This window comes from Canis lupus, chromosome 20 (assembly GCF_011100685.1).
Source record: "Canis lupus familiaris isolate Mischka breed German Shepherd chromosome 20, alternate assembly UU_Cfam_GSD_1.0, whole genome shotgun sequence".
In the NCBI taxonomy this organism is placed as follows: domain Eukaryota; kingdom Metazoa; phylum Chordata; class Mammalia; order Carnivora; family Canidae; genus Canis; species Canis lupus.
Window position 1 is genome coordinate 44625111 of NC_049241.1, and position 25990 is coordinate 44651100.

General features: G+C 57.2%; 3 protein-coding genes across 4 annotated transcripts in view; 2 read left to right on the top strand and 1 right to left on the bottom strand.

The window, feature by feature from the left end:
• The first annotated feature begins 798 nt into the window (after positions 1-798).
• Positions 799-10115, top strand: CERS1 (ceramide synthase 1). Its single transcript, XM_038566791.1, has 7 exons — positions 799-971; positions 1558-1609; positions 1970-2129; positions 6108-6288; positions 7904-8065; positions 8378-8525; positions 8769-10115. The coding sequence occupies exons 1-7, from the start codon at positions 814-816 to the stop codon at positions 8880-8882; spliced, it is 975 nt and encodes a 324-aa protein (XP_038422719.1). The 5' UTR covers positions 799-813; the 3' UTR covers positions 8883-10115.
• Positions 10116-16478: 6363 nt separating this feature from the next.
• On the top strand, positions 16479-18257 carry GDF1 (growth differentiation factor 1). Its single transcript, XM_038566790.1, has 2 exons — positions 16479-16822; positions 17429-18257. The coding sequence occupies exons 1-2, from the start codon at positions 16498-16500 to the stop codon at positions 18211-18213; spliced, it is 1110 nt and encodes a 369-aa protein (XP_038422718.1). The 5' UTR covers positions 16479-16497; the 3' UTR covers positions 18214-18257.
• Positions 18258-18596: 339 nt separating this feature from the next.
• UPF1 (UPF1 RNA helicase and ATPase) overlaps positions 18597-25990 on the bottom strand; it is a 36620-nt gene continuing 29226 nt past the window's right edge. For both annotated transcript variants that reach the window (XM_038566788.1, XM_038566789.1), the window contains exons 18-24: positions 25576-25718; positions 24247-24421; positions 23599-23680; positions 21850-22011; positions 21498-21715; positions 21080-21202; positions 18597-20487 (exon numbers count right to left, since the gene is read on the bottom strand). In XM_038566788.1, the coding sequence (XP_038422716.1) occupies positions 21083-21202; positions 21498-21715; positions 21850-22011; positions 23599-23680; positions 24247-24421; positions 25576-25718 (900 nt within the window). In that variant the 3' untranslated portion in view covers positions 18597-20487; positions 21080-21082. The remainder of the gene's footprint in view (positions 20488-21079; positions 21203-21497; positions 21716-21849; positions 22012-23598; positions 23681-24246; positions 24422-25575; positions 25719-25990) is intronic.

Here is a 25990-nt window from a genome sequence, read left to right on the forward strand (position 1 = left end):
GGCGCGGCGGGGTAGGCTCGGGCCACAGAAGCCGCCTGCGCCTCGCGCCTCAGGGCGCTGCGGGGCGCGCTCGGAACCGGAGCGGGGCCCGAGGTCCGTGCGGCTGCGGAGCCGACTTGTCCGCCGCTCCCGGGAAGAGGCGGGAGCTGCCCGGCCCCTGCCTGGCGCATGTCTGCAGTCAGCGCCACCCTCCGACCCGGGGAGGCAACGGCCTGGGCTCCCCGGCCACGCCGGTGGTCGCAGGCTTGGGAGGTGGCACGGCCTGGGCCTTCAGAACGGCTGCCTCCGAGTTGCCCAGTTTCTAGCGAGTCTGGGAGACTACCGCCCCGACTGGAGAGTGACCCTGGGAGTGACATTGGCGCCTGGCCTCCCTCCCATCCTTAGGGAGGGGTCGCTGCTATGGGAGCTGCTGGGAAGGCATTTGGGCCCCTAGCTTGGCCGCGACTCCCCCAGGGACTGACGGGGGTCACTCCGCCCAATCTGGCTGGAGGTGGCAGGGGCTGCAGGGACAGAGAGCCCAGCGTCAACAAAGGGGCCTTTCTCTGCTGGCCGGGAAGAGGCTGGCCCTTGTTAAGTCAAGGGTAGGGTGTTGTTTGGCGGCCGCTGTCCCCACCACCATCTCGTATCACCCACATGGCGAGGAGACGCCGGCCACCGCCCTGCTCCCAGGAGTGGGGAGGCAGGCACGAGGGCCCCTCCACAAGTCCGCCTTGGTCCCCATCAGGCTTTGTTGGTCCCCCCGACTCTCCCAGTTTCTGGCTGGGGAATGGGGGGCGGGGTCCAGGAGGCTGAGACTCCGAGCCTGGGAGGGGGATGTGGTCGCTCTGGGACAACCAGAGTGGAGCCGGCTGCCTCCTGGAGGAGGAGGCCTGGCGATGGGGGAGCCTGGCGGTGGTGGAGGTGGGGGGAACGGCAAGATCCTGTGCACCCTCCCTGTTGAAATCCACAGAGCTCTGGCCGGTCGGGGCGGGGTGAGAGCAGTTCGAGGCTCGCCCTTCCCAAGAAACGGGTGGAGGGGCTGCTTTTTCCTCCAAAGCTCATCTTCTTGGCAGCCGCCTGGTTGCCAGGGGTGACTGGAACTGGCTCTGGCTGTCTCCATGGCAACTCCTGGTGCTCCGGCCCCCTCAAGCCTCTCCTCCGCGGAAGGGGGCGGGCTTGACCCAGCAGCTCTTAGCCCCACCCCCAGGGAGAGGGAACCTGGGCTCCTGGAATCCAGGGGAGCTGTGCCCCTCAGATCCCTCCCTGACAGTTGCATGACCTCTCTTCCTTCCAGTGTCCCTGATGTGTCCCTAGGTGGCTGGGTTCATGTCTCCTATCATTGTACATCCTTTCCCTGCCCTGCCCCACTCTGTCCTCCATTGTCCCCCCACGTTCTCATGCTCTCTCTCACCTACTCACTCCCTGCTTCCCCACCCTCTCTGTCTAGCCAACCCCCAGTCTCCCTCTGAGGTACCCCTTCCCCAAGGTGCCATGATTCCCCATGGGGATCACTTGGGGTTCCAGCCTCTCCACATTCACCCCGATGCCCCCATACTCACCTCTGTGCTCTCTTCACAGGCTCACCCCTACGGGCCCCTCACATCTTCTCTTTAATCCTGCCTCCTCCATGGTATAGCCCCAGCTCCCTCTGGGACCCCCAAGCCCCCCAACTCCACTGAGCTGGCCCCATTGGTCTCCCTTGCTTGTACTCACGTGCCCCCTCCTCGGCGTCCCGGCTTCCCTTACGTTTCCCTCACGTCCTCCCCCCCATTCCCCTCCCCACACAGCACTGGACAGCTGGGCACTAAGTTTAGCCCTTGGCTGGCACATGTGGGCTCTGGTTACCCTCCAAGCGGCAGTGGGTACCAGGGCCCCCCCGCCCAACACAGCCCAGCCTGGAGAGCCCCTGAGCCTGGCTTTGCCCACCCTGGAGGAGTGGGCCCTGGCCCTTGGCCCCAGTATTGATGGCCACCCACCTTCTCACCCACAGCCCCTGGCCAAGCGGTGTCGCCTCCAGCCTAGAGATGCCGCCAAGATGCCTGAGAGCGCCTGGAAGTTTCTTTTCTATCTGGGCGCCTGGAGCTACAGTGCCTACCTGCTATTTGGCACCGACTACCCGTTCTTTCACGACCCACCCTCCGTCTTCTACGGTAGGGGCCCTACCAGACAGAGCTGGGTGGGGGAGAGTTCTGCTCTCCATGGGGGAGCTGGGCACTCATCACACATCTCATGCTGGATGTCCAGCTCCAACGTAGCTCCAGGACAAGGGTGCTCAAAGGGCTCTGAGGACAGGGAAGGGTCCTGTTTAGGACTTGTTGCTATCAGGGCTCAGGGAGGTATTATCCTGATGAGGTGATTTCCAAATTATGGTAAGAGCCCAAATGTCCTTGTGTGGACCCAGGTGGGCACTCCAGGTGTCTGGAACAGCATATGCAAAGGCCCTGGGGCCTGTATGTGCTTGGTGCGTGAGAATAAGAGGAAGGCAGGAGGAATCTGAGTTTGAGTTTCATTCTAAATGGGATGGGTTTGTGGATACTAAAAAGCTGCTTCTGGCTGCCATGTGCAGGTAGGAGAGATTTGGATAAGGAAGAAAGTGGCCCAGTGGGGAAGTGAGGGGCTACTGTGTCTTGGACCAGCTTGGCAAAGAGATAAAGATGGTGAGAAATGGCCGCATCCACTGATTGTGCTGGATATGGGGGCCGTCAAGGCCTGAGCCTGGTGGGATAGGCAGGAAGGTGACTGCAGTGTCCTTTATCACCTGCAGGCAGGCTGTTATAGAAAACCTGATCTGTGATGGGAGTGTCAGGATTTCTCTATTCCTGTGCTGAGCACCCAGGCTGTGTACCAGGGACACACATGGAAGTGTTTTCTGCCATGTGACGTAAACAGTTTCAGAAGGCTCTTGGTGGCACCAAGCCCCACGTCCCCATCTGAGGACTGGGCACAGAGCTTCTGTGTTTTGGTGTCCCAGTGACGAGCACTGCGTTTGCCGGGCACCTGTCTGTCTCTGTGGGACCATGTCGCCCACATGGCCCCTCTCCCCACGTGCATTGCCCTTGTTGTAAATCCTAGAGGGCAGGGTTTAGCTGTCATTCAGTTTCCCTTTGCGGGAATGAACCACGATGGATCTCTGTTCAGTTTCAGGTATGGAGTTGCTTCTGGTTTTTTCTTATTATAAGTTATGCTGTGATAACTTGCTTGCAGGTGAGCTGCTGCTTTGCATGTGCACTTACTGGGTACCTACTGTGTACCAGGCACTGCCCTGACACGGCTGAGTGCTTCAGAGAAAGCTCCCCCCACCTCGATCCCTTGTGGTGACAATGAAGTCTGGAATCTGTTAACAGCTATGAGAAAACTCTAGGGGGCGGGGAATGTTCTACGGAAATGGATGTTCACACCAGAAGTGACTTTTGCGTGTGGACCTGGAGGTGCCTGGAACAGATAGGAAATCCAAAGGCCACTGTGGGACAGGCACACTCAGTGCAGATCAGAGGCAGCGAGGAGCCCCTCCAGGATAGTGGGTATCTACTGGGGCACTGTGAGCAGAGGAGGAATGTTGCTGGGCCCAACTGAGTAGGGGGCTGAGGGCAGGAGCCAGGGCATGAGGGGGGCTCTTCCCAGGACGGAGCCCAGAACAGGAGAGAAGTGGCTGGTTTGAGAAATGTTTTGAAAGGAGAACTGATAGGATTCATTGCCAAGTCAGAAGCAGGGGTGAGCAGGGACCGTAGGGATGACACTGGGGGCTGGGATCCGGGGCTGGGGAGGAGGAGGTTTCGGGGAGAGCTGGAGCTGGGTTTGGGACACCTGGGCACTGATTCCAGAGGCCAGGGAGGGGGATGCAGTGGGGGTGACATGGAGCGTCCAGAGCAGCAGGTAGGTTGTGCATGTGGAGGGCAGGCCAGCGGTCCCTGGGTGGAGTCCAGCCTCCGCATGCAGGGAGGTACAGATGGAGTCCGAATGGTGAGCCCTATGTGGGCCACACTGCCCCTGTCCCACCCCAGATCTGGGGCCTGAGGCTGGAGGGGGACACTTGCCCAATGGTAAAAGACTTGTCAGTGCAATTGGTGGAAAATTCGGTGTCCTGTTTCCACAGCAGGTTCTGTGCATTGAGGTGCCTCTATGTCTCTTCCTTCTAAAGTGGGGTAGAAGCACTCAGCAGGAGTTGGAGGGGTGGCTCTACTGGCTACAGCATTCCCACCTAGCTGAGGACAGAACTCAGAGGAAGGGCCCTGCCAGAAGTGTGCGTTTTGCTGTCAAACTTCGGGGAGCCCATGGACCTGATAAAGTGGTGGGTGGAGATCTAATCCACTGGGGGGGATGCATTTTTTTTATTATTAATCAGGTAAAATATACTTAACATAAAGTTAACCATAATTTACCAGTCGCAGGTTCTGCATGAGTCCACTTGTGTCAGGTCCTTGGAATAGCCAGATTCATGGAGACAGGAGCCAGGGCTTGGGGTGGGGGTGGAGGGCCATGGGGAGCTGGTGTTTAATGGGCACAGAGTTTCAGCCATACAGCGTGAGAAGAGCTCTGGAGATGGCTGCACAACCATGTGAACATGATAATGCTCCTGAACGTATGGCTGAGATGACAGGGTGTGCGTGGTATGTGTTTTACTATAGTTTTTAAATATTCACTGTTCTAAAGTGAGTTCAGTGGCATGTAGCACATTCACAGTGACGTGCAACCATTACCTGTGCCTAGTTCCAGAACATCTCCATCCCCCCAGAAGGAGACCCCATCCCTACGAGCAGTGATGCCTTCTCCCCTAACCCCTGGCAGCCACAAATCTGCTTTCTGTCTCTACGGCTTTACCTGTCCTGGATGTTTCATATACTTGGGATCATGCAGCGTGTCACCTTTTGTGTCTGGCTTCTTTCGTTCAGCATCTTGTTTTTGAGCTTAATCCATGCGGAAGCGTGAACCAGCACAGCGCTCCTTTTCACGGCTGGGTAATATTCTGTTGTGTGGCTGGATCACATTTTCACCCACACACGAGTTGATGGGCACTCGGGCTGCTTTTGGTGATGGCCAGCAGTGCTGCTGGGGATGTGCGGGTACAAGGAGCCCTGGTTTTAGCTCCCTTGAGCACATTACTAGGAGTGGACTTGCTGGGTCATGGGCTCACGTGTTCTTGGCCATTGAGGCCACAGAGGGGAGAGTGGACAGTCGGGAACAGCTCTGGAAGGCCAGGAAGAGCTGGGACAAAACTGAGCGGGAGACAGTGGTGCCAGGACCCGGGTCAGGGTAGCGAGGGCAGGGGAAGTGAGCAGAGGCATGGATGGAGAGGAGCCCCCACATGGGGGTCCATGTGGATCCCTGTTGCATGAGGTGTCAAGGCGCAGATGAAGAATTGTCACTGAGGTGAGGCACTGGGGCTTTTGAGGGGATAGCCAGGCTCCAGGGGACATGGGGGTCTGGCTCCAGCTCTCTGAGGCTGGAGGTGGGAGGCCCTAGATGGAGCTCAGGGAGGCCATTCTTGGGGGCAAGCAGAGAAGGAGTGGCCAGAGAAGTCCAGGTTGATGCAGGCAGAGCCCTCTTGGTGATAGTCCTAAGAGAGGAAGCAGAGGCGACTGGGAGAGTTGGGGGTCTGTGTCGCCTGGAGGGGTTGAAGCCTGAATGTGGGTGGGCACAGGTGCCAAGAGGAACGTGGTGGCTGCAAGAGCAGGCGAAGGGGAGCCACACCCCACTTGGTGGGACAACCCATACCCAACAGCATTGGCAGGTTTGATTTCTGCCTCAGCTGCCCCACCCGGCACAGTGAGGCCAGTGGCAACCTCCATCCAGTGGAGGGACTAGCCGGGATGGGAGAGCCAGGACGAGGGCATCGAAGCTGCTTCCAGAGAGCCTGAGGAGTAAGACAAGAAGGGGAGCCAATCCAGAGTTGGAACGCCTGCAGGGGACAGATTACAGGGATAGGAGTACTTTTTTCTATAAATCTAGAACCATTCCAAAAAAGAACACCTATTCATAAAAAATAATGGGTAGAGAATGAGAACAGACAACCGGTGGCCAGTACACCTGCAGAAGTGGGTGGCACACCGTGGCTTGTGGAGGATGCATCCCAGCTTGAGGGGTCCTGGAGGCCCTGGCGGTCCCTGACAACACAGTCCTGCTCTCTCCAGACTGGACGCCGGGCATGGCGGTACCACGGGACATCGCAGCCGCCTACCTGCTGCAGGGAAGCTTTTATGGCCACTCCATCTACGCCACGTTGTACATGGACGCCTGGCGCAAGGACTCGGTGGTCATGCTCATCCACCATGTCGTCACCCTGGTCCTCATCGTCTCCTCCTATGCCTTCCGGTGAGTCTCGGAGAGGGCAGGAGGGTGTAGGGCACAGCATGAGCAAAGAAGGGACGCTGGCATGGGGCAGAGAGAGGGGGCCATGGTGGGTATCCAGGGAGGTAGGTTCTGGGGAGAGATCCCAGAGGGATGGGGTATATCAGGTGCAGAGAACCCCCACCACACTCATACCCCATCCATCCCCCTCTAAGCCCTCCAACCTTGTCACACAGCCTTGGTCGAGTCACGTAGCAGGTGTTTACTGCCCGGGTGCTGCGAGAGTGCAGCTAGGAACACCCACTGTGACATTCTAGAGCCCCCTACAGCCACCACACATGGCCCCTGACGGCCTCAGATGCAGCCTGTCCACCCCTCAGTGTGCCATATGTGTAAGATCCAGTCTGATTTCAGAGGCATTGGAGGGTGAATATGTCTTGCCAATCCTTTTGTTGCATCAACTACATGTTAAGATGACAATAAAGGACTTACTGAGTTGATTAGAATTAGAATATAACATTAAAATTAGCTGGACGTCTTTTTTACCTCTTTTTTTTAAAGTGACTGATAGAGAATCTAAAATATCATATGCAGTTCACAGTCTGCTTCTGCTGGACGGGCTGCCCTGGCTGCACCTCCAGTATAATAGCTGAGGGGCCACTGGTGCCTATTTCAGCTTTAGCTAAACTGAAGTAAAGTTGCATATTTGTTCTTCAGCCACACTGGCCACATTTTAGCTGCTCAGTGGTCACATGTGGCTGCTGGCTGTCATACTGGACAATGCAGGTTTAGAACATTCCTATCATTCTAGAAAGTTCTATAAGATAGCACTGTTCTAGTGTAGAATCAGATGACAAACCCAAACAAACAGACAAGAAAGATACTAATGGTTTGTTTGAAGGTGATAACTACGGAAAAAAATCAAGTGGGAGGATAAGGACTGTAGGGGTGGTGAGGTGTGGGTGGTTGGGTGATAAGAGCGAAGACTGAAAGGTGAGGGAAGGCTCCATGAACACTGGGGAGGTGCATGTTAGGCAATGGAAACAGCATGTGCAAAGGGCCTGTGGCACGTGAGCTGTCAGGAGTGCAGAGAGTGGTGTCCAGCCATGTCCAGGTTGAATTCAGGTCCAGTGGCCCAAGCAGCTGTTGGGTGTGAAATGCTGGGGAGGGATGGGGGGATGGCCTTCAGGCTGTAGAGCCTCATGGGGACTCGGCCTTTCCTAGGAGGGTCTGCAGATTGCAGCAATGTTTGGGTTAAATGAACTGAGCTAGGAGGGTCAGTGTGGCAATGATGTGCTGTTCAAGGGGACGGATAAACTTGTGGGGGATCTGGATACAAAATGGATACAATCTGGATACCAGGCCACTGAGGGTCAGGGGTCACAGAGACCAGGAGGGGCAGACAAGGAACTTCCAGGGAGGCTCCTGGGTCACCCGGGGAGAGTGAGGCAGGGAAGGGGAGGGTGCAGGTGGGGCTGCCCAGGGGGCCGTACAGCTCCCCCACTCGGCCTGGTGAGGAAATGGGCAGGTCACGTGGGCCCACAGGAAGCTTGGGGTACAGCCTTGGTGCAGGGTAAGGGTCCCCGGTGTAACTCGCCCTCTGTGCTCTCCTGTCCCACTCCTCCCCTGCCCCCACCAGGTATCACAACGTGGGCATCCTCGTGCTCTTCCTGCACGACATTAGCGACGTGCAGCTGGAGTTTACCAAGCTCAATGTCTACTTCAAGTCCCGCGGAGGATCCCACCACCGCCTCCACGCCCTGGCGGCGGACCTTGGCTGCCTCAGCTTCAGCGTCAGCTGGTGAGGGGGCAGGGAGGGAGCTGGGGCTGGGGCGGGGCACACTGAGGGGTGGGGCTTGAGGGGGCAGTGCCTGGGAGGACGGAAGAGCCCCAGGGGGGCAGAGGCAGGGTCCGGCAGGAAAGGACAGGCGGGAGACAGATGGACTGGGGTGAGCAAGGCTGGGGCAGGGGGACAGGGATGGGTGGGGATGTGCAGGACAAGATGGATGAGTCCAGATGAGACTGTCGGGGGGCGGGGGGAAGAGGGGGCAGCCCTCCCCCTTCCCCTCCCCCTGGCAGCTTCCTCAGCTCCCACTGTCCTACCTCCCCGCAGGTTCTGGTTCCGCCTCTACTGGTTTCCGCTCAAGGTTCTGTACGCCACGTGCCACTGCAGCCTGCGCTCAGTGCCCGACATCCCCTTCTACTTCTTCTTCAATGCACTCCTCCTGTTGCTCACCCTCATGAACCTCTACTGGTTTCTGGTGAGTTGGCAGCCCACAGCTCCTCGCCCCCGCCCCCATCCTCAGCTGGCAGTCCTGTCCTAGTTCCTGTCCTGAGCAGCGGTCCGGGGGCAGGGCCCCCTTCCCAGGCAGGCCCAGAGAGGGGCATGTTCACACCAGGAACAGCACGTGCAAAGGGCTGGTGGCAGGAGCACACAGCCATCTGGAGGGCGGCAGGGTCAGGGAAGTGGCACTTGCTCACCTGTGCCTCCCCGCCTCCCACAGTACATCGTGGCTTTTGCCGCCAAGGTGCTGACCGGCCAGGTGCGTGAACTGAAGGACGTGCGGGAATACGATGCAGCAGAGGCCCAGAGCCCCAAGCCCGGCAAAGCTGAGTGAGTGTGGAGGGGCCACCGCCCCGGTTCATTCCTTTAGCCACGCCTGGCCTGCCGCACGCACTCTGGGGGCCCTGGAGACGAGGCAGCGGATGACCCGCCCCGGACGCTGCCCCCTGGAGCCTCCATCCCAAAGAGACTGCAATAAAGCCGTGGAAGATTAGCCACAGAGTTAGATGCTGTCAGGCCAGACAGGACGTGGGTAGAGTGGCCTGGGGGTGGGGGCAGCCTGGTGGGGGCGGAGAATCGGTCTCCGTGGTAGGAGCAGTGAGGGCCAAGCTAGTAGCTGGTTCGGTGCACCAGCAGCTGGGAGCCAGGCCAGAGGGGAATCCGTAAGCAGGTGGCAGTGGGGGTGGGGAGGAGGGGGAGCGGGCAGCCCACTGGTCAGTTGAGCAGGAGGAGGGGCTGGGGGCTCAGACCCAGTCTGGCCCAGGTGGGAGTCCAGGGAAGGAGGGGAGAAGGCCCAACTGAGCACCGCAGAGGTAGGACACCCGGGACTCGCCAGCTCTAGGTTGTAAGCCAGATGATGTCCAATGCCCCCAGCCTGGAGGGGCCCCAGGAATGAATGGAGGCAGGTTTGGGTGACCAGTGGAGTCTAGGGTATCCAGTGCTCCAGAGACAACACGAGGAGTGTTTGAGCAGCAGCAAGGTGGGAGCCCGCTGATGGCTCACGAGGCACCGAGTCAGTAGAACCTATGATTTGGCTTCTGGGGGGCTCATCGGTGACCAGCCTGGGAAAGGTGGTCTCAGGGAAGCTTTGTGCTCAGAGCTCGATGAGGTGGGTCAGAATGGGCCATGAGGAGGAGGAGAGAAGCAGAGATTTTAAAAATCTTCTTGAAATACAGAAGAAGAGCAGGGAACTGGGGGTTGCCAGAGTGGAGAGCTGAGGGCTCTGTGGCCAGTTCGCATAAATAAAGGCACTTTATACCCTCCAAGCCTGGAACTACAGGTGAGGGGTGCTAAGACCAAAATCCAGCACCCAGGCCAGAGGGGGACCAGAGAGGTGAGCAGGGATCACTGATATGAGAGGGCTGGGCAGCAGGTGGGGTCTCCCCAGCTGGATCATATGTGGGCATGTTGGCCCAGGTGACTGATCACCACGAGGCCGTCACTGTCATCGGGGCATGAGGGCACAGGGGCCGTAGCCAGGAGGAATGTGGTCAGATCCCAACTCTGCTGTAGAACCAACCAGACTTGTTTTAGGTGAAACAAAAATAAAAGAAAAGACAATCCAAGACTTCTGGCTCAAGCTGCCATTTACCGAGATGGAAATTGGGGCTGAGTTGGGGTAGGGCTGTGCACACTGGCGGTGGCGGGGGGCGGTGGGGGTGGATCAGGCATCTGGTTTGGGGGCTATGAGATTGGCCGATGTCCAGGGAACGTGAGCTGGGAGTTCATGACATCAGTGAGGTCTCACCAAGGAAGTCTGACCAACCCTCAGAGGCTTCCAGCACAAGCAACGGCTAAAGCAGTGGGTGGGAGAGGGCAGTGCCTGCTTGGCCAAAACTAAAAATCTGAAAGATCTTCCTGCTGTACACCAGTGCATGCCCCACTCTGCACGCCTCCCTAGTCTGTCTGCCCTGAGAAGGCCTAGCCAGGATGTTGGTGGGGGGCTGGCACCTGGCCAGCATTTCTGGTAGGATGAAGGCGTGAACTCCAAATGTAAATGACAGGGCCTACACCAGGGAGCACACTGCCATGATCCACCTGTGCGGGCGTCACTGGTGGAACTCAGTTCCCCGCGGATGGCCAGAGTTAGTGCAGTTGGGTATAAAATGGGATAAAAAAGGAGAATGTGGATCAAGCTACACAAGAGTGGTCAGGATGCTTCCAAACCATCAGGTCATGGAAAACGAAGCAGCTGAGGAACTGTCCCCGATCAGAGGATACGAAGAAGACATGGTGACTGAATGCTGTGTGGGCTCATGGGCCAGAAAAAGGACATCCAGTGGAAAAACTGGTGAAGTCATATAAGGTCTCCGTTTCATTCAGAGCACTGTCCCAGAACCTTGGTTTCCTAGTTGTGACAAATGCACTAGGATTTGCAGAGATGTAAGATGATAACATTCGGGGAGGCCAACCGAGGGCTACACTGCAGCTCCCTGTACTGCCTTTGCAACATCTCTGCAAATCGACGATTACTCTCAAATAAAAGTCTTAATAAAAAAAAAAAAGCGAAAAGCATGAAAGACTGTCAGAAATGACACTGGATGTTATGCTGCATTGGGAGTTCTGAGTTCTGTTGTAACAAAGTATCATGAGTTGGGGGCCTTTAAAACAACAGAAATTTGTCTCTCCCAGTTCTGGAGACCAGGAATCTCACGTTGTCAGCAGGGCTGTGCTCCCTCCGAAGTCCCTAGCAAATGACACTTCCTTGTCTCTTCTAGCTTCTGGGGCTCCACACGTCCCTTAGCCTGTGGCTGTGTCACTCTGGCATCTGTTCTGTGTCTTCACATGGCCTTCTCCTCTCTGGCTCTACTCTCTTACAAGGACATTTGTCTTTGGATTTAGGGCCCACCCTAAATCCAGTCTGATCTCAGCCCAGATTCCTTCACTTTGTCACATCTGCAGAGACTTTTTTTTCCTAAAAAAGTCACATTCACAGTTGCAAGAGATTAGGAGGTGGACACACCTCTTTGGGGACCACCCTTCGTCCCGAGGTGGATGTTAAGGTCCAGACAGTTAGATGCTGCTGAAGAGAGAATCAGGAAGTTGAAAGCTGCGAAGAAGTGACCCAGATTACAGTGAATGCAGCTGGAAGCGATGATAGCTAGACTTCTAAGAATGACCTGGCTTCACTGAGTTCTGATAGGAGGCAGAGACAACATGAAGATGCAGTGCTCAGAATTTTCCAGATGTAAAGATGTAAATCATAAAGAGGATGAATAAAAAGGCATCCATACCCCAAACACGTAGCAAGAAATGTAAAACAGCCACAAGAATGATGGCCTACGCGACAATGACACTAACAGCAGCGAGGGACACTGGATAACTGTGGAGGGAGCTGTCCTGTGCTGAAAAGAAGGAACCAGCAACTGGGAATTTCATAGACAATTTTGAAAACATTTACCTGACGGCGCCTGGCTGGCTTAATCGGTAGAGCACCTCAACTCTCGATCTTGGGGTCCTGTGTTTGAGCCCCACATTGGGTGTAGAGTTTGTTTTAAAGAAATAAAATCTTTAAAACTAAACAAATGACTACTCAAGTGACAAGACACCCACAGAAACAAAAACTAGGAAAGTTTACCACCCACAGATCTCGACGGGTATATTTCAAAACACAGGAAAGCTATCCCAAGAGGTAGACCAGCAGGTGAAATGACACATATCTGGGTAAAAAAACTTAAATGCCTAGTTTGAGATTTTTTAAAAAATGACAAGTGAAGTAGTAAATACTGAAGTGGGATTGGCACTCGGCAGGAGGGTGGGGATTACATTTAGGCTACATTAGAGACCTCTATGACTGCTAGTGGGGTGTAGAGGGAAACCCGGAACAAAGAACAAAATAAGGGGCAGCCCCGGTGGCGCAGCGGTTTGGCGCCGCCTGCAGCCCAGGGCGTAATCCTGGAGACCTGGGATCGAGTCCCGCGTCGGGCTTCCTGCACGGAGCTTGCTTCTCCCTCTGCCTGTGTCTTTGCCTCTCTCTGTGTGTGTGTCTCTAAGAATAAATAAATAAATAAGTCTTAAAAAAAAAAAAAAACAAAGAACAAAATAAATGCAAAAAAGGAAGGTTAGTAAAGGTAGGATAAGTAATGCAAAACGAGAGGGTAGGTTCTCAAATATTACACATCCAAATAAGCATTCATGGAATAATCAGTTGCAGAATTGGTTTATTTAATTTATTTTTTATTTTTTATTTTTAAAAGATTTTATTTATTTATTCATGATAGTCACGCAGAGAGAGACAGAGAGGCAGAGACACAGGCAGAGGGAGAAGCAGGCTCCATGCACCGGGAGCCCGATGTGGGATTCGATCCCGGGTCTCCAGGATCGCGCCCCGGGCCAAAGGCAGGCGCCAAACCGCTGCGCCACCCAGGGATCCCTGGTTTATTTAATTTATTGTTTAAAGATTTTACTTATCTATTTAGAGAGAGTGCAGGGGGGAGGGGCAGAGGGAGAGAGGGAATCTCATGCAGACTCCCTGCTGTGTGGACCACCAACTCCCCCCCCCCCACACACACACACACACACACACGAGGCTGGACCCCAGAACCCTGAGATCATAACCTGAACCAACAAGAGTCGGTCGCTTAACCAACTGAGCCACCCAGCTGCCCCACAAGATTGTGTTTGTTTTTAAATCCACCTCTCTACTGGTTAAAAGACTTCAAGTCTAGGGTATGTGAAAGTTGCAAATAAAAGGACAAGACAAGAAATTCAGATGTAATCCTTGATCTGGAACGTTCCACATGATACAAGCCCTAAATCTCAGCTTGACGGAGCATCAAGCAGCTCAGAAGCAGCGTGAACAGATACTCTTTTTAAGCACAGGACGTTTCTCAAAATTGACCGAGCCTGGCCATGGGGGAAATCTCCGGGACTCAGAACCAGGATCCCGCAGGCCGTGTAGACGAAACTTCAGCGAGGTTTGAGGACAGTAAGGAAATGATGACTGAGACCCCTGGGACGTGATTCAGGAGCTGGGAGACAGAGTGTGTGACAAGTAAGCAGCACCCCTCTCTCCCTCCCAGAACAGACCACCCTCAGGGACTGCCCCCTGGAGGGACCCCCAGGACCTGACCCAGCCCCTCAGCCTGACCCAGCCCCTCAGGCTGGAGCCCCCCCCCTTGTCGCCTCAGGGGCTGCTGGTCCCAGCAGCCATCGAGGGCCCACACCTCACTCCGTCTGCTGACCTGCCCTGAGTTACCTGCCGCTTCCCCCCGGGGATCCTCTTCCCGCAGCCCCCTCATTTAACTCACCCAACTTCCAGCTTTCTCTCCCAGCTCCTGGGGCTCCCCAGCGTGCCGTTCTCCGTCTCCGGGTCTGCCTGATGTTTCTAGCATCTCTGAAAAATGCCTGGAATCGGCCCCCCTTCTCACCCCAAACTATCTCCCTGGAACATTTGCCCATTGCAATTGATGGAAACTCAGGGTGAAAACCGTGCCAAACTCTAGGGAGCCCCCTCGCTCCCTCTCCTTACGCCTGAGGAAACGTCCAGAATCCCCCTGAGACGCCGCCTGTCCTCATCTCCGTCCAGCTCCCACCCTCGTTCTGCTTCTCTTTACCCGTAGCAGTGCAATGGAACTGAGAAGCCACCTCCCCCCCACCCCAGATACTAACACGGGTTTTGAGCCCCACTGGGAGGGGCGCTTGGAGGCTTGTACAGAAAAATAAACCAGCATCATCGGGAAAGTTCTGATAAAAGGCTTGTGGTGAGGTATGAATCCTTGAATGTATTAAACCTACTAATGAAAGCACAGGAACGGAAACCTTGGAAGAGAGCCGAATCCATAAATAGTCCTAAAGATCACTGGGAGGGACGAGCTGTCAGAGTACTTGGTAATCATCTGGAGAAAAAGAGCAAACGTGTGTATCTCGAATCAGCCTGAGGGCAAACTCCCGATGGAGCAGATGTTGAGGCAGAAGCAGAAGCTGTGAAATGAAACCAGAGGCCAAAAGGGAAATGGTGGCATCTAGCAGCTGAACTCTAAGGGTCAGAAGCCAGGAGCCCCACCTAGGCTCCGTCTAGAGAACCAACGGGCGAAAACGGATGACAAAGGACCCACAGGAGGCCCCCATGGGGCTTATCTGTAACCTCACAGATCAAGGGCCCCTGCCGGTGGGAGAGAAAGAGCCACGGAAGAGGGGGCAGAGGATGCGATGCGCGCTCCCAGGAAGGGACACGCGTGGCTCCAGCCCAAGGGAAGAATGAATTGAAGTGACTGAGGTCATCTCCTGGGAAGTAGGTTCTTCTATGAAAGGGTCTCTGAGCCAGAGTGCTCCGCAAAGTGAGGGGACCCGGGGTGGGGGGATGGTAGCACCCCAAGTGCTAGGATCCGTGTGAGATACCAGCAAGATTTGTGTGAAATTCGACACAGAAGCAAGAAACCCAGGTTGATTTCCAGGAGTGGCTCAGGGAAATGGGAGTTCTCCGTGCTTTCTGAGGTCTAGACCGTGAGAATATAGTACCAGTCCAGGAAATACGTTTGTGCGGAAGCTAGACCATAGAACCCACTCCTGCAAAGGCACCGAAAGACCGATGTGCAAAGGCATGAGGGGCTCCCCGAAGCGGGAACGGGAATAGCCAGGGCCTTGGCCAGTAAGCCGCAGTAAGTAAGTAAGCAGGTGCTGACAAAGGCACCAAGGAGCAGGGGTGGAGCCCTTTGTCGGAGCTGGTGAGGTGGCCCCGGGCACACCCCCCAGTCAGAACCCGAGCGCCGCCACTGTTGCAGGCAGTGAAAATGGAATTTATGGAGAGTGGTAGTGCACACAGGAGCAAGGTCAGTGTTGCCTTTTTGGAACATTTGGGTGCAGAAGACGTGTGTGTGTGTATTATATATTGATTTTACTGGGGAGAGTGGGAGAGGGAGAAAACAGGGAGAAGAGAGAGGGAGAAGCAGACTCCCCACCCCTCCCCCCTGAGCAGGGGGCCCGACACCAGACGCTGGATCCCAGGACCCCAACATATGATCTGAGCCCAAGGCAGACGCCTAACCCACTGGACCACTCAGGCACCCCCAGAAGACATCTTTATGCAAACCATACGTTATCTAGAAATTAGGGGCCTTTCTCTGGACTTAACCTGGACACTATATTAGAGTTTTAAAACTGCTTAAGTTGTTTTAGGAACATGGAAAGAAAGTAGGGGCTGTGGCGGATGCAGAGGGCAGTGGCGGGAGAATCACAGGGCGACCAGAGCCAGGGGAGGAGCTCTCCCTGGCTGGAGGGTCAGGGAGCGCGGCCCCTTGTGCGCAGCGCCTGGAAGGGAGGAGTATGGAGTGCAGGGTTTATCCAGACCCAAGTGGCGGGGGGGCGGTTAGATCAGGCTTTTGCCCTCTACCGGCCGTGGGTAGCGCAGGAGGGAGGAGAGAGGAGGGTGTAATTGGGAGGGGCAGGGACGCCGAGCCCGCCAGGCGGGAGGCAAAGGTCTGATGGCCGTGCGGGTAGGAAGGAAGGAGCCAGGTCGGTCTCCGTCTGGCAGGAAAGAGGGATGTGGAGGGCGATGCAGGCGAGGCAGGGTGGCACGCGGGGCATGGGGCCCGGGGCTAACCTGGGCCCGGTTCTGGCCCCCAGGAAGCCGCTGCGGAACGGCCTGGTGAAGGACAAGCGCTTCTGAGCTCCCTGATCGCCCGCCCACCCCTCAGCACCCTCCCCGCCCGGCCCCGCCCCCTCGGAACCGACCCCGCCCCTCCCCGGGACTGCGGCTCTGTCCAGCTCCGCCCCGCCTGGGCCCGGCCACTCCCGGTCACCTCCCCCTGGACCCGCACCCCGAGACCCCGCCCCCGGGGTCTACCCCCGTCCGGCTTCTGGACCGCGGCCACGTCCCCTGGGGACCCTGACCCCGCCCAGCCCCAGCCCTCCGTCCTGGCCCCTCGGGGACCTCGGCCCCGCCCCCAGCCTGCAAGTCGAGGGTGCCCGGCGGCCCCTGAGCACTCGTCCGGCCGCCGCCAGCGAGGAAGATGCCCGCGCTGCGCCGCCCTCCTGGCCGCCGCGTCCTCTTCCTCCTCCTGGCCCTGCTGCTGCCCTCACCGCCCCCAGCCCGCGCCCCCGCGCCCCCGGGCCCCGCCGCCGCCCTGCTGCAGGCTCTCGGGCTGCCCGACGTGCACCGGGGCGCCCCCAAGCCCCGGCCCGTACCCCCCGTCATGTGGCGCCTCTTCCGCCACCGGGACCCCCAGGAGGCCAGGGTGGGCCCGCGGCGGACGCCCCAGGGGACCACCCTGAGACCGTGCCACGTGGAGGAGCTGGGGGTCGCCGGAAACATCGTGCGCCACATCCCGGACCGCGGTGAGTGGGGTCTGCGCTGGGGGCGTGTGTCGAGGAGGCGGAGACCCCGCTGTGCGCCCCTCCACGAGTGGGGGAGGCCAGAGCAGCTCCGAACGTCCCACCCGCCCAGTCCGGCCCACGAGCAACCGGAGCCTCCGCACTCCATCCGCTCCTCCCCGTGGGCACCTGCAGGGACCGGTCGGAGTGGCCCGAAGGCCAGGCTCCTTGCACCGGGCAAGGCCCCTAGCTTGCAGCCGAAGCCCTGCCCCCCTCTCCCCTCCGTCCCCCGCTGTTTCACGCCATTTGATGCCTTTCCTGCAGATACCACCTCTCCGGCATCACTTCCCCACGGGCCCCAGGCATCCGTTCATCTCTCACCCTGCCCGGGGCCCGCCGCAGGCCGCCGTGCCTGGCGCTGGGCCTCCTCTTCCTTGCAAGCGACGCCCTGCCCCCCACCCATCACTCCCCGCCCCCCGCGCGCCGCTTCACACCATTTGACGCCTTCTAGCGGCGCCCGCAGCCCCAGGCGCTCCACCTCTCCCTGGTCCGGTCCGCGATCGAGACCCTTGGCGGTTGGGGCAGGGCACGGGGCGCAGCGCGAGCCCAGCCCTCTCCCTGCCTCCCCAGGTGCGCCCACCCGGCCCCCGGAGCCCGCATGGGCCGCGGGACAGTGCCCTGAATGGACCGTCGTCTTCGATCTGTCGGCCGTGGAAGCCGCCGAGCGCCCGAGCCGGGCCCGCCTGGAGCTGCGCTTTGCGGCGGCGGAGACGGCGGCCGGCTGGGAGCTGAGCTTGGCGCGGGCGGCGGAGGGCGAGGCCGGCGGCGCCAGGCCGGTGCTGCTCCGCCAGGCGGTGCCCACCCTGGGAACGCCGGTGCGCGCCGAGCTGCTGGGCGCCGCCTGGGCCCGCAACGCGTCGGCGCCGCGCAGCCTCCGCCTGGCGCTGGCGCTGCGTCCCCGGGCCCCCGCCGCCTGCGCGCGCCTGGCCGAGGCCTCGCTGCTGCTGGTGACCCTTGACCCGCGCCTGTGCCACCCACTGGCCCGGCCGCGGCGCGAAGCCGAGCCCGCCCTGGGCGGCAGCCCCGGGGGCGCGTGTCGCACGAGGCGGCTCTACGTGAGCTTCCGCGAGGTGGGCTGGCACCGCTGGGTCATTGCGCCGCGCGGCTTCCTGGCCAACTACTGCCAGGGCCAGTGCTCGCTGCCCGCCACGCTGTCGGGACCCGGCGGGACGCCCCCGCTCAACCACGCCGTGCTGCGCGCACTCATGCACGCGGCTGCCCCCGGCGCCGCCGGCCTGCCCTGCTGCGTGCCCGCGCGCCTGTCGCCCATCTCAGTGCTCTTCTTTGACAACAGCGACAACGTGGTACTGCGGCACTACGAGGACATGGTGGTGGACGAGTGTGGCTGCCGCTGACGGAGCCAGGCGGGGCCCAAACAATAAACACTGCGTGGTCCGCTCCCCTGTCTCCAGTCTGGTGACCTGAGGGTGGGAGAGGAGGCAGTGGCATCCACTACGACCTGCTGCCAGGGTGATGGGACGACCCACAGTGACACCACCTACCCTGTGCTCCCAGGGCTGGGTTCCTAGATCCTCATCTCCAGGAAGCGGCATGTCTAACCTGCCCACGAGGGTGGGAGCTGCCCACAGCACCCCTAGGTACTACCCACCAGGGGCTGCCCGTCCCTGTGCTGGCACAGCTGGCCGTTCTAGCCTGGCCATCCAGGTGCCCCCAAAGCTCCCAACCAGCCAGACCCCAGATCAAGTGCTCTGCCATCTGCAGTTTATCTGCCGCAGTGTGAACACAACAGCTGTTTATTAAGATTTTATTGGTGACAATAGAGCTTAAAACAAATCGACCCAAAATCAAAAGTTACATTAAGCTGGTACAGATGCTCCATTTGGAAAACAGAATAACTGCTGCTATGAAGGTGGAGAACAAAGCGAACAGCACAAAGCAGAGGCAAAGCGTTCCAAGGAACAGAACAGGGCAGGCGGGTGGGCACAAGGTGTGGCCCACGGGGTGTGTCGCACAAGGGGTCATAGCGGAAACCTATCCAAACTCTATGCCTCTATGTGGCCTATCAAAAGAAGGGGGAAACCGAAAGCCCTACAGCAATGGTAATAAATAAGAGGCCTTGCCAGAAGGAAGGTGGCCTGTGTGTCCCCATCTCCCAAGTACAAGCTGGAATCTGGAGGCTTTGATAAGGGCGTCAGCCTCACAGGGACAGGGACACTGGGGAAGGGGATCAGGGTCACCAGGGCCCAGGTAGGCAAGGGATGGTCCCCAAAGAGGTGGTTGCCAGGGAGACTACCTCACCGTGGTGTGCAAGGAGCTGGGGGTGGCTCTCCCAGCTACAGCTCCTTCTTGAGTCGTGGCCCAGACCCAACCAGACAAAAGCCCCCTGTGCTAGCTGATGTGACAAGCCCCTCCCAGCCCCTTCGGCACAGAACCAACTTATTTTTGAAACTTACTCCTTTTCCCAAAAAAAAAAAAAAAAAAAAAAGCAGAAATCACCCCACCCCACCACAGCTGTACCCACAGGTAGAGGGGTTCCCAGCTTGGAGGGTGGGGTAGAGAACAAGGCAGGTGGGGCGCTCAGCATGTCTAAGCAGCCACAGGTACTGTGGGTGCCTCCCTGGGGATGGGTCCTCTCGGCTGCTGTCTTCCACCAAATCCTCAGGAAGGACCCCTGGGGAAGAAGCCACTGGCCGGGGAACAGCCACCTCCCCACCCTCTGGCCTCACAGCCAGTCCTGCCCAAGGCCCGTCCCGGGGTGGGTGGGCACTAGTCCACCGCATGTAGGAAGCACTTTGCTTCTCAGAGTCCAGCGGAGACTGTGGGGCTGCCTGGCCCGGGACGACACGGTGCTCTCTCACCACCCTGACGTGCAGGGAGAAGCCGCTGGAAGCTAAAACTGAAAACAAAAATCCTCCTCGTGATCCCGTCACAGGTGTTGATCTTAATCTTGAGATGTGTTGGTTTGTTTAAACTTCGTTTCTGGAAGCTTCTCGCATCTCCCAGGTCCGCCGCTAAGATTTGAGAGACAAACTCAGGAAAGTAGATTTTTCAGTACTCCTTTGAAAGAATCTTTTAAAAAACAAACAAAAACCCAAAACACCGTGTTTTCTTTAAATGAAACGCTCTTAGAACACAGGCAGCGTGACCAGGGCAGTTTCAGAGCTGGTGTGGACAGAACCCACACCTCCGCGGGGCTTTCCCGGCACGGCTGCCCCGCAAGGAGCCTGCTCGGCACAGAAATGCGAAGTTTTTCCTGCTAAAACGTAGTCCCCTTTCAATAAAAGAGAAACAGAAAGAAAAGAACAGAGGAAAGGGCTACTCTGAGATGAGGGTCTTCCTCCCTCCGCCCTGGTCGCAGACCCAGGTGTGGACGCGGCGAGCGCTGGGCCTCCTTGGCGAGCGGGGCTGGCAGGGCTCGCTGGCGGGCGGTCCTCCGAGGCCGCCCGCCTCCCGCTCTCCCTTCTCCTTCTCCTCGCCGCCGCGGGCCAGCAGTGGGCGCTCGCTCTGTCTCGGGCTCCTCCCTCGGGTGCTCCTCTCCCTCTCCTGTTGCTCACAGTGGTGCTTCAGTTTTAGCAGTGGAAAACAGGTATCCATTTATTTTTATTTTTTATTACCCAGAATAAGATGCTGATGGACTAAGCCACATAGCTTAGCTCTTCCGCTGCCACCTGCAGGGAGGGAGGGAGGGAGGACAAGGGGCCATCAGAGAAGGCAGAGGCCCACACAGCACCCACCACCAAGGGTACAGGGCTTTCCCCCCCACCCCACGGTGCGCCTGGGAAATGGGACCTCAGAGGCTGGCTGGGTGCCCAGACTAGTGCTCCCCAGCTGAAAAGGAAGCCGAGAGTTAAGGGGCTCCTTCTGCCAGTGGCACCAGCACCCCACTTAGCCAGCACACACCATGTGTGGGGAAGGGGACCCAGGCCCATGCTCATCCAACTCTGGCCACACTATGTTCAGGGGAACCAGAGGTGAGGGCCTGAACACCGCCCAGAAGTCCTCTTGCAGAGGTGCCCAGTGTATCTGGGGCCGGGACTCCCACATCCACCCTTCCTCACGGAGCTCTAGGACTCTTTCAGGGAAGGAGCACCATGCATGAAGCTCACATCCCCCTGCCACCATGAGCAGATGAACAGGGCGCTGAAATGACTGGCCACAGGAAGAGCTGGCTTCAGGGGACCTGAGACCCCTACTACACATTTCCCAAATTTCCCATCAAGTCCAGGTCCTGGTGAAGACCTCCTGCAGGGGTCAGCTTGCCTTCTAGTACTGGGACAGCCCTGTCACTCCGCCGTGCTGGTATGCCCGCTCCCCTTGGTACGTGGAGTCTTGCGACAGTGCCACATCAATCTGTGACTTAAACTCATCGCCAAGGTAACTGTCCTGAAAAACAAAGTTGGGAGCTAAGATGTGCATGTATTGTTCCAGCCTCAAGAACCTGCTCCAGAGAAGATTCTGGAAAACCTGGTGAAGCCTAAGTGGCAGGAGATCCACACTGGTTACCTCACCAAAGAACATACGTAACCCAGGCCAACTGCCTAAGACAGTGTAGAGAACGACAGGTTTTAGAGCTTACACCCACATGGTGTACCTACGGAGGGTGCTGTGCGGAGCCATGCTCAGGTCCTTGTGTGGAGGGCCCCCCCAGGCCATCCTGACTTCCCTGCTGCTGGCTCACCTGGGACAACTCGGGCTGGGAGAGGCCAGGCTGGCTCATCTGGGAGGGCTGGCTCATGGAGATGTAGCCCTGTGTCAGGGCGCCCTGGGAGAAGGGCTGCGATGCCACATCCTGGCTGGCCTGGCTGTTGGGGAGATTCGTCTGGCTGGGTCCAGGGAGCCCAAAGCGGTTCTTCTGGCGCCCCCCACGACCAGTCTTGCCTTTTGGGGTACCCCGGCCTGAAAGACAGAAGTCCAGGGTTCCTTGAAGGAGGTCAGCATCCAACCAACAAACCCAACTGTCCAAAGCCCAGATGTGCACAAACTCCAACACCAACGTGCTTTTTGCCTACATGCTGCCACCTGGCACTCACCTGCGGCTGGCCCATTTGCTTGTCCAAAATATCCTGGTGGTGGCATGGGGGGCATGACCAGGTTGAAGGGGATGGGAATGTTCATGGCAGCCACGTGGCTGGGGCCTGCACTAATCATGCCGATCTGGTCGTGGGTCTGGAAGTACATGTTTGAGGGCCGGCCTGCAAGACACAAGGTGGACAGCAGGTGTCACCCACCACATGCCAATGAGCCAATTGCCCACCCCACAAATGGCAGCTTGAACAGTTGGAATGTCAATCTCATCTTGTCACTGCTCTGAGTGCCATGGTGTTTCTTGGTGTACCCCTACAGCAAAGCCACCTGATAGAGAATCTCACAATTCAATCCCCACTCTTGACAGCCTCTCTGGGGCTGGCTCCTGGGAACAAGCCTTTTTTCCAAGGGGACTTAGGAGAATCACGGCCTACCAGCATCCAAAAGACTAAAGCTAAGTTGCATTTCCAACTGAAAAAATAAAAGGGAAAATTTTATATTCGTGTAACCTGCACCCCACTCTCCACCACCACCCAAAAGCAAGAAAAAACCCGAGTGAACAGACCAGTGAATGGCACTGAAGATGAAGGCCCCAAGGTAGCCCCAGAGCTAGGCATATCTCCATCTGCACGCAGCTGCTCCAGGGGCTGGGAAGCCAAAGGGAGCCAAGGCATGACAGCAAAGCCTTATGATCTGCTCCCCGCCACCCCCCACCACCCCCAAGGCTGAAAGTGCCTTATCTGGGCCCATGGTAAGCTCAAGGATGAAGGATGGGCCCAGAGCACCCTACCTAGCAACTCACTGGATGTAGCAATGACATCCGTCACTTGAGCTCAGCAACCAGAATACTAGGCAAGGAAAGGGGGTTTTCCTACTTCACACAAGAGAGGAAATGTTGGGGTGTACCTGGCCCCAGGATGGCCAGTGAGCCCAGGTGGAGATGAAGCTCAGTGTAAAATGCAGGCTGTGGCACCAAGCACCTGGGTGAGCCAGTCACCCTCTGTAGAGGCTAGGGCAGGGAAAGGCCTTAGGAGACAGGGACCTGGGAGATGAATGGGAACCGTCTAGACACTGGCTCAGGCAAGAGGAGGTGTTCCATACAGCAGGGGTTAAGGCTCAGCCTCAGGACAGAGACCCCACCCAGAAGTGTGGTCTCAGAGAGTACACAGAAACAAGAAGGACCATGCAACCAGAACTGAGGCTATGGGTGGCCTGGAGGAGCTGCAGGAGTGCCCACCCCCCCACTGAGTGGAGGCACAAAGGGCAAGGTAGGCAGGGAGCACTATGGCATGGGGCACAGGGGCAAACAGGCAGGGCTGCAGTATGTGCCTGCAAACCTCCATAAGCAGAGCTCTGGTATTAAAAAAAAAAAAAAAAAAAAGGTTTATGGGACACCTGGGTGGCTCAGCAGTTGAGAGGCTGCCTTTGGCCCAGTGTGTGATCCTCGAGACCTGGAACCGAGTCCCACATCGGGCCCCCTGCGTGGAGCCTGCTTCTCTGCCTATATCTCTGCCTCTCGTGAATAAATAAACTCTTAAAAAGAAAAAAATTTGTATTCAGAAACTGACAACCAATTCTCTGATTTCAGACAAGGGAAGGCAACAAAGAGCTTTGTGAGGCAGTTTCTGCGGACTGAGGCTTGGGAGGTCACCCCAGGAGTGATAGGGCCAAAAGCTGCAGGCGTGGGAATGATCAACATGCACAGGGCCAGTGTGGTCCCACCCCACCCACCCCTCCTCCTGCAGCAGACTCACCCTGGCTGCTCCGATCATAGACTGACCCTGGGATAATAGCCTCCCGGGCATCATACATGGCTGTCGTCATGAAGCGGGCTCCCTGCAGAGGGTTTAGATAGGTGAGGAATTTATCACCTTGACACAAGATGAACTCTCTTAAGATCTGAGGGCCCGGCCACCTCCCAGGCCATGCCTAGGCCAACCCTGAGGGGCTTGCTGACCAGTGGGCTCTGGGCCTCACCCACCCTACTCCACAGACCTGGCCTTTTTTTTTTTTTTTTTTTTACAGACCTGACCTTTGATGCTGAACATAGATACGTTCAGGCTTCACCTCAAGCAACATCATGGCTTCTAAGTCCCCTAGAGCACCCTGGGTTCACTATGTCCAACTCCTAAACACCACTCATGACTTTGTGTCCTAAAAGGCCAGGTCTGAGAGCGCCTTATAACACTTGAGAGACCTGGGGTGGGGGAGCTCTGTGACAACAGGCCAGCTCCATCACTCTCGTGCACATGGACATGCATGTCTAGCCTCAGCTCACACCGGTCGCTGGTTACACCTGCTACTGCTCACAGCCACGTGCTAGGAACACCAGTCTGAGGGAGAAGAGGGTTCCTGACCCTGTCTTCCTCCATGCCCCTCTGCCAGCCTACACTGGTACTCACCGGGTTGATGGTATTGACCAGCTTCCTGGGCTTGCTAAACTGCATAAGGCTCTCCCGCAGGTTGTTCAGGGGCCCCTCCACCAGCACCTTTTGCTCCTTGTAATAGTTCAGCAGGTGGTTCCAGAGGGGCTGCTTGGACAGGGCCTTTGGGTTGCCCACAATAATAACCCCATACCTGCAAGGTATGGGCATGAAAATATGGTGTTTAGGGCTCTACATGATGAGTGGAACACCACGTAGAACAATGAGGAAAGACTGAACAGACTCAAAATCCACATCCAAGGTGACAGAAGTTAAGCCCAGGCTGCTCTCCCGGCATCCTCTCCCTCCCTGCCTAGACACCTGGCCTGCTGGGGGCAGACAGGTACACTGCTGGTCACAGGGATGGAGCTGGCACTGAAGCCCACTGTGCGAACTGCCAACAGCACACCGGGTATATCTGAAAACAATTTCTGAGGAGCCCAGGTATCAAATGCTTCCATGAGCAGATGAGCTCAGAGGAGTCTCCTTGTTTTCAGCCATGAATCGGCCTCCTGGGAGATCATCACCAGTCCCAGCAGGCTCTGTGCCTCGGGAACCCCAAAAGCCCAGGGCACAGAACTCAATGACCAAGCTGGGGACTGGCTTCTCTGGTGGATGCTCACCCTACCCAGCTGTCTCAGGATCCCCATATGCCCCAGTATTGGCCACCAAACAAGAGAGCACCCTAGAAAGGGGTAGGAGGTAACAGATAACCACCAAAATGCCCTGAGAGGGGAAAAAACCAACGTGTGAAGTGAGCCTAACTTCCAGCTGATACAGGGCAGCTGAGGACTGGTTTTACTCAAGGTGACAAGGGGCCTCCTTATTTTCTGGGTCTCCTTTGCTATCATCATTATTTCAAGACAGGTTACATTCTAGGGTCAAAGAAGCATACAAGACCAAAAGATTAGATTCATGGATTCAATTCTCTGCAGGAACACAACCTGAACTATTGCATTTTGATCTTAGGTCAAAAGGGCCTAGATGACCCTTGCCGCAAAACTGAGGCCACAGAAACCCACCAGGACAGGAAACAAAGGTGTCTCATAGGAATGCATTCTTTCTAAATTGCTGCTTGGGAACATTCTACCCTCTGGTGCTGTCAAAGTCCAGTCCTGCCCTGTATGCAGCCCAAGGTTCAGCTGTGATGCAAGAACAACCAGACAAAGAGGAGAACCAGGCAGGGAAGCGGCTCCTGGGTGGACCCTCCCAGCTCCAGATTCTGAGGGAAAATCCCTCCAAGAACTCCTGTGTCAGGAGGGAGGCACCTGCCACCAGCAAAGCCTAATGGGACTCAGGCCTCCATACCTTGCTCTGGTCAGGGCCACATTAAGCCGCCTGGGGTCGTTTAAAAATCCAATGCCTTGGTGCTCGTTGGCTCGCACGCAGGAAAGAATGATGAAGTCCTTCTCTCGCCCCTGGAATGCGTCCACGCTGGCAATCTCTACCTCCTACAAGGGACACATGGTCACAGTCAGCCAGCTGGCTGCCTTCGAGGACCCTCTAACTGTGTGAACTGTGTTGAGATGCACTGTCCAATCCTACCAAAGAGCCTGGCACCTGAAGCCTGCAGAGCCCTGGCACCAGCCACCTGCTTGCTGTGCCTGTGAGGAAGCAAGGAGGGAACCCCTTTGACTGAGCCTGCTCCCACCGGGCCTTCATGGTCCCCCGACCCACTTTCCTGGCCTTCCTGGGTTCTGGTTGCTTTTTAACCTTGGCAATC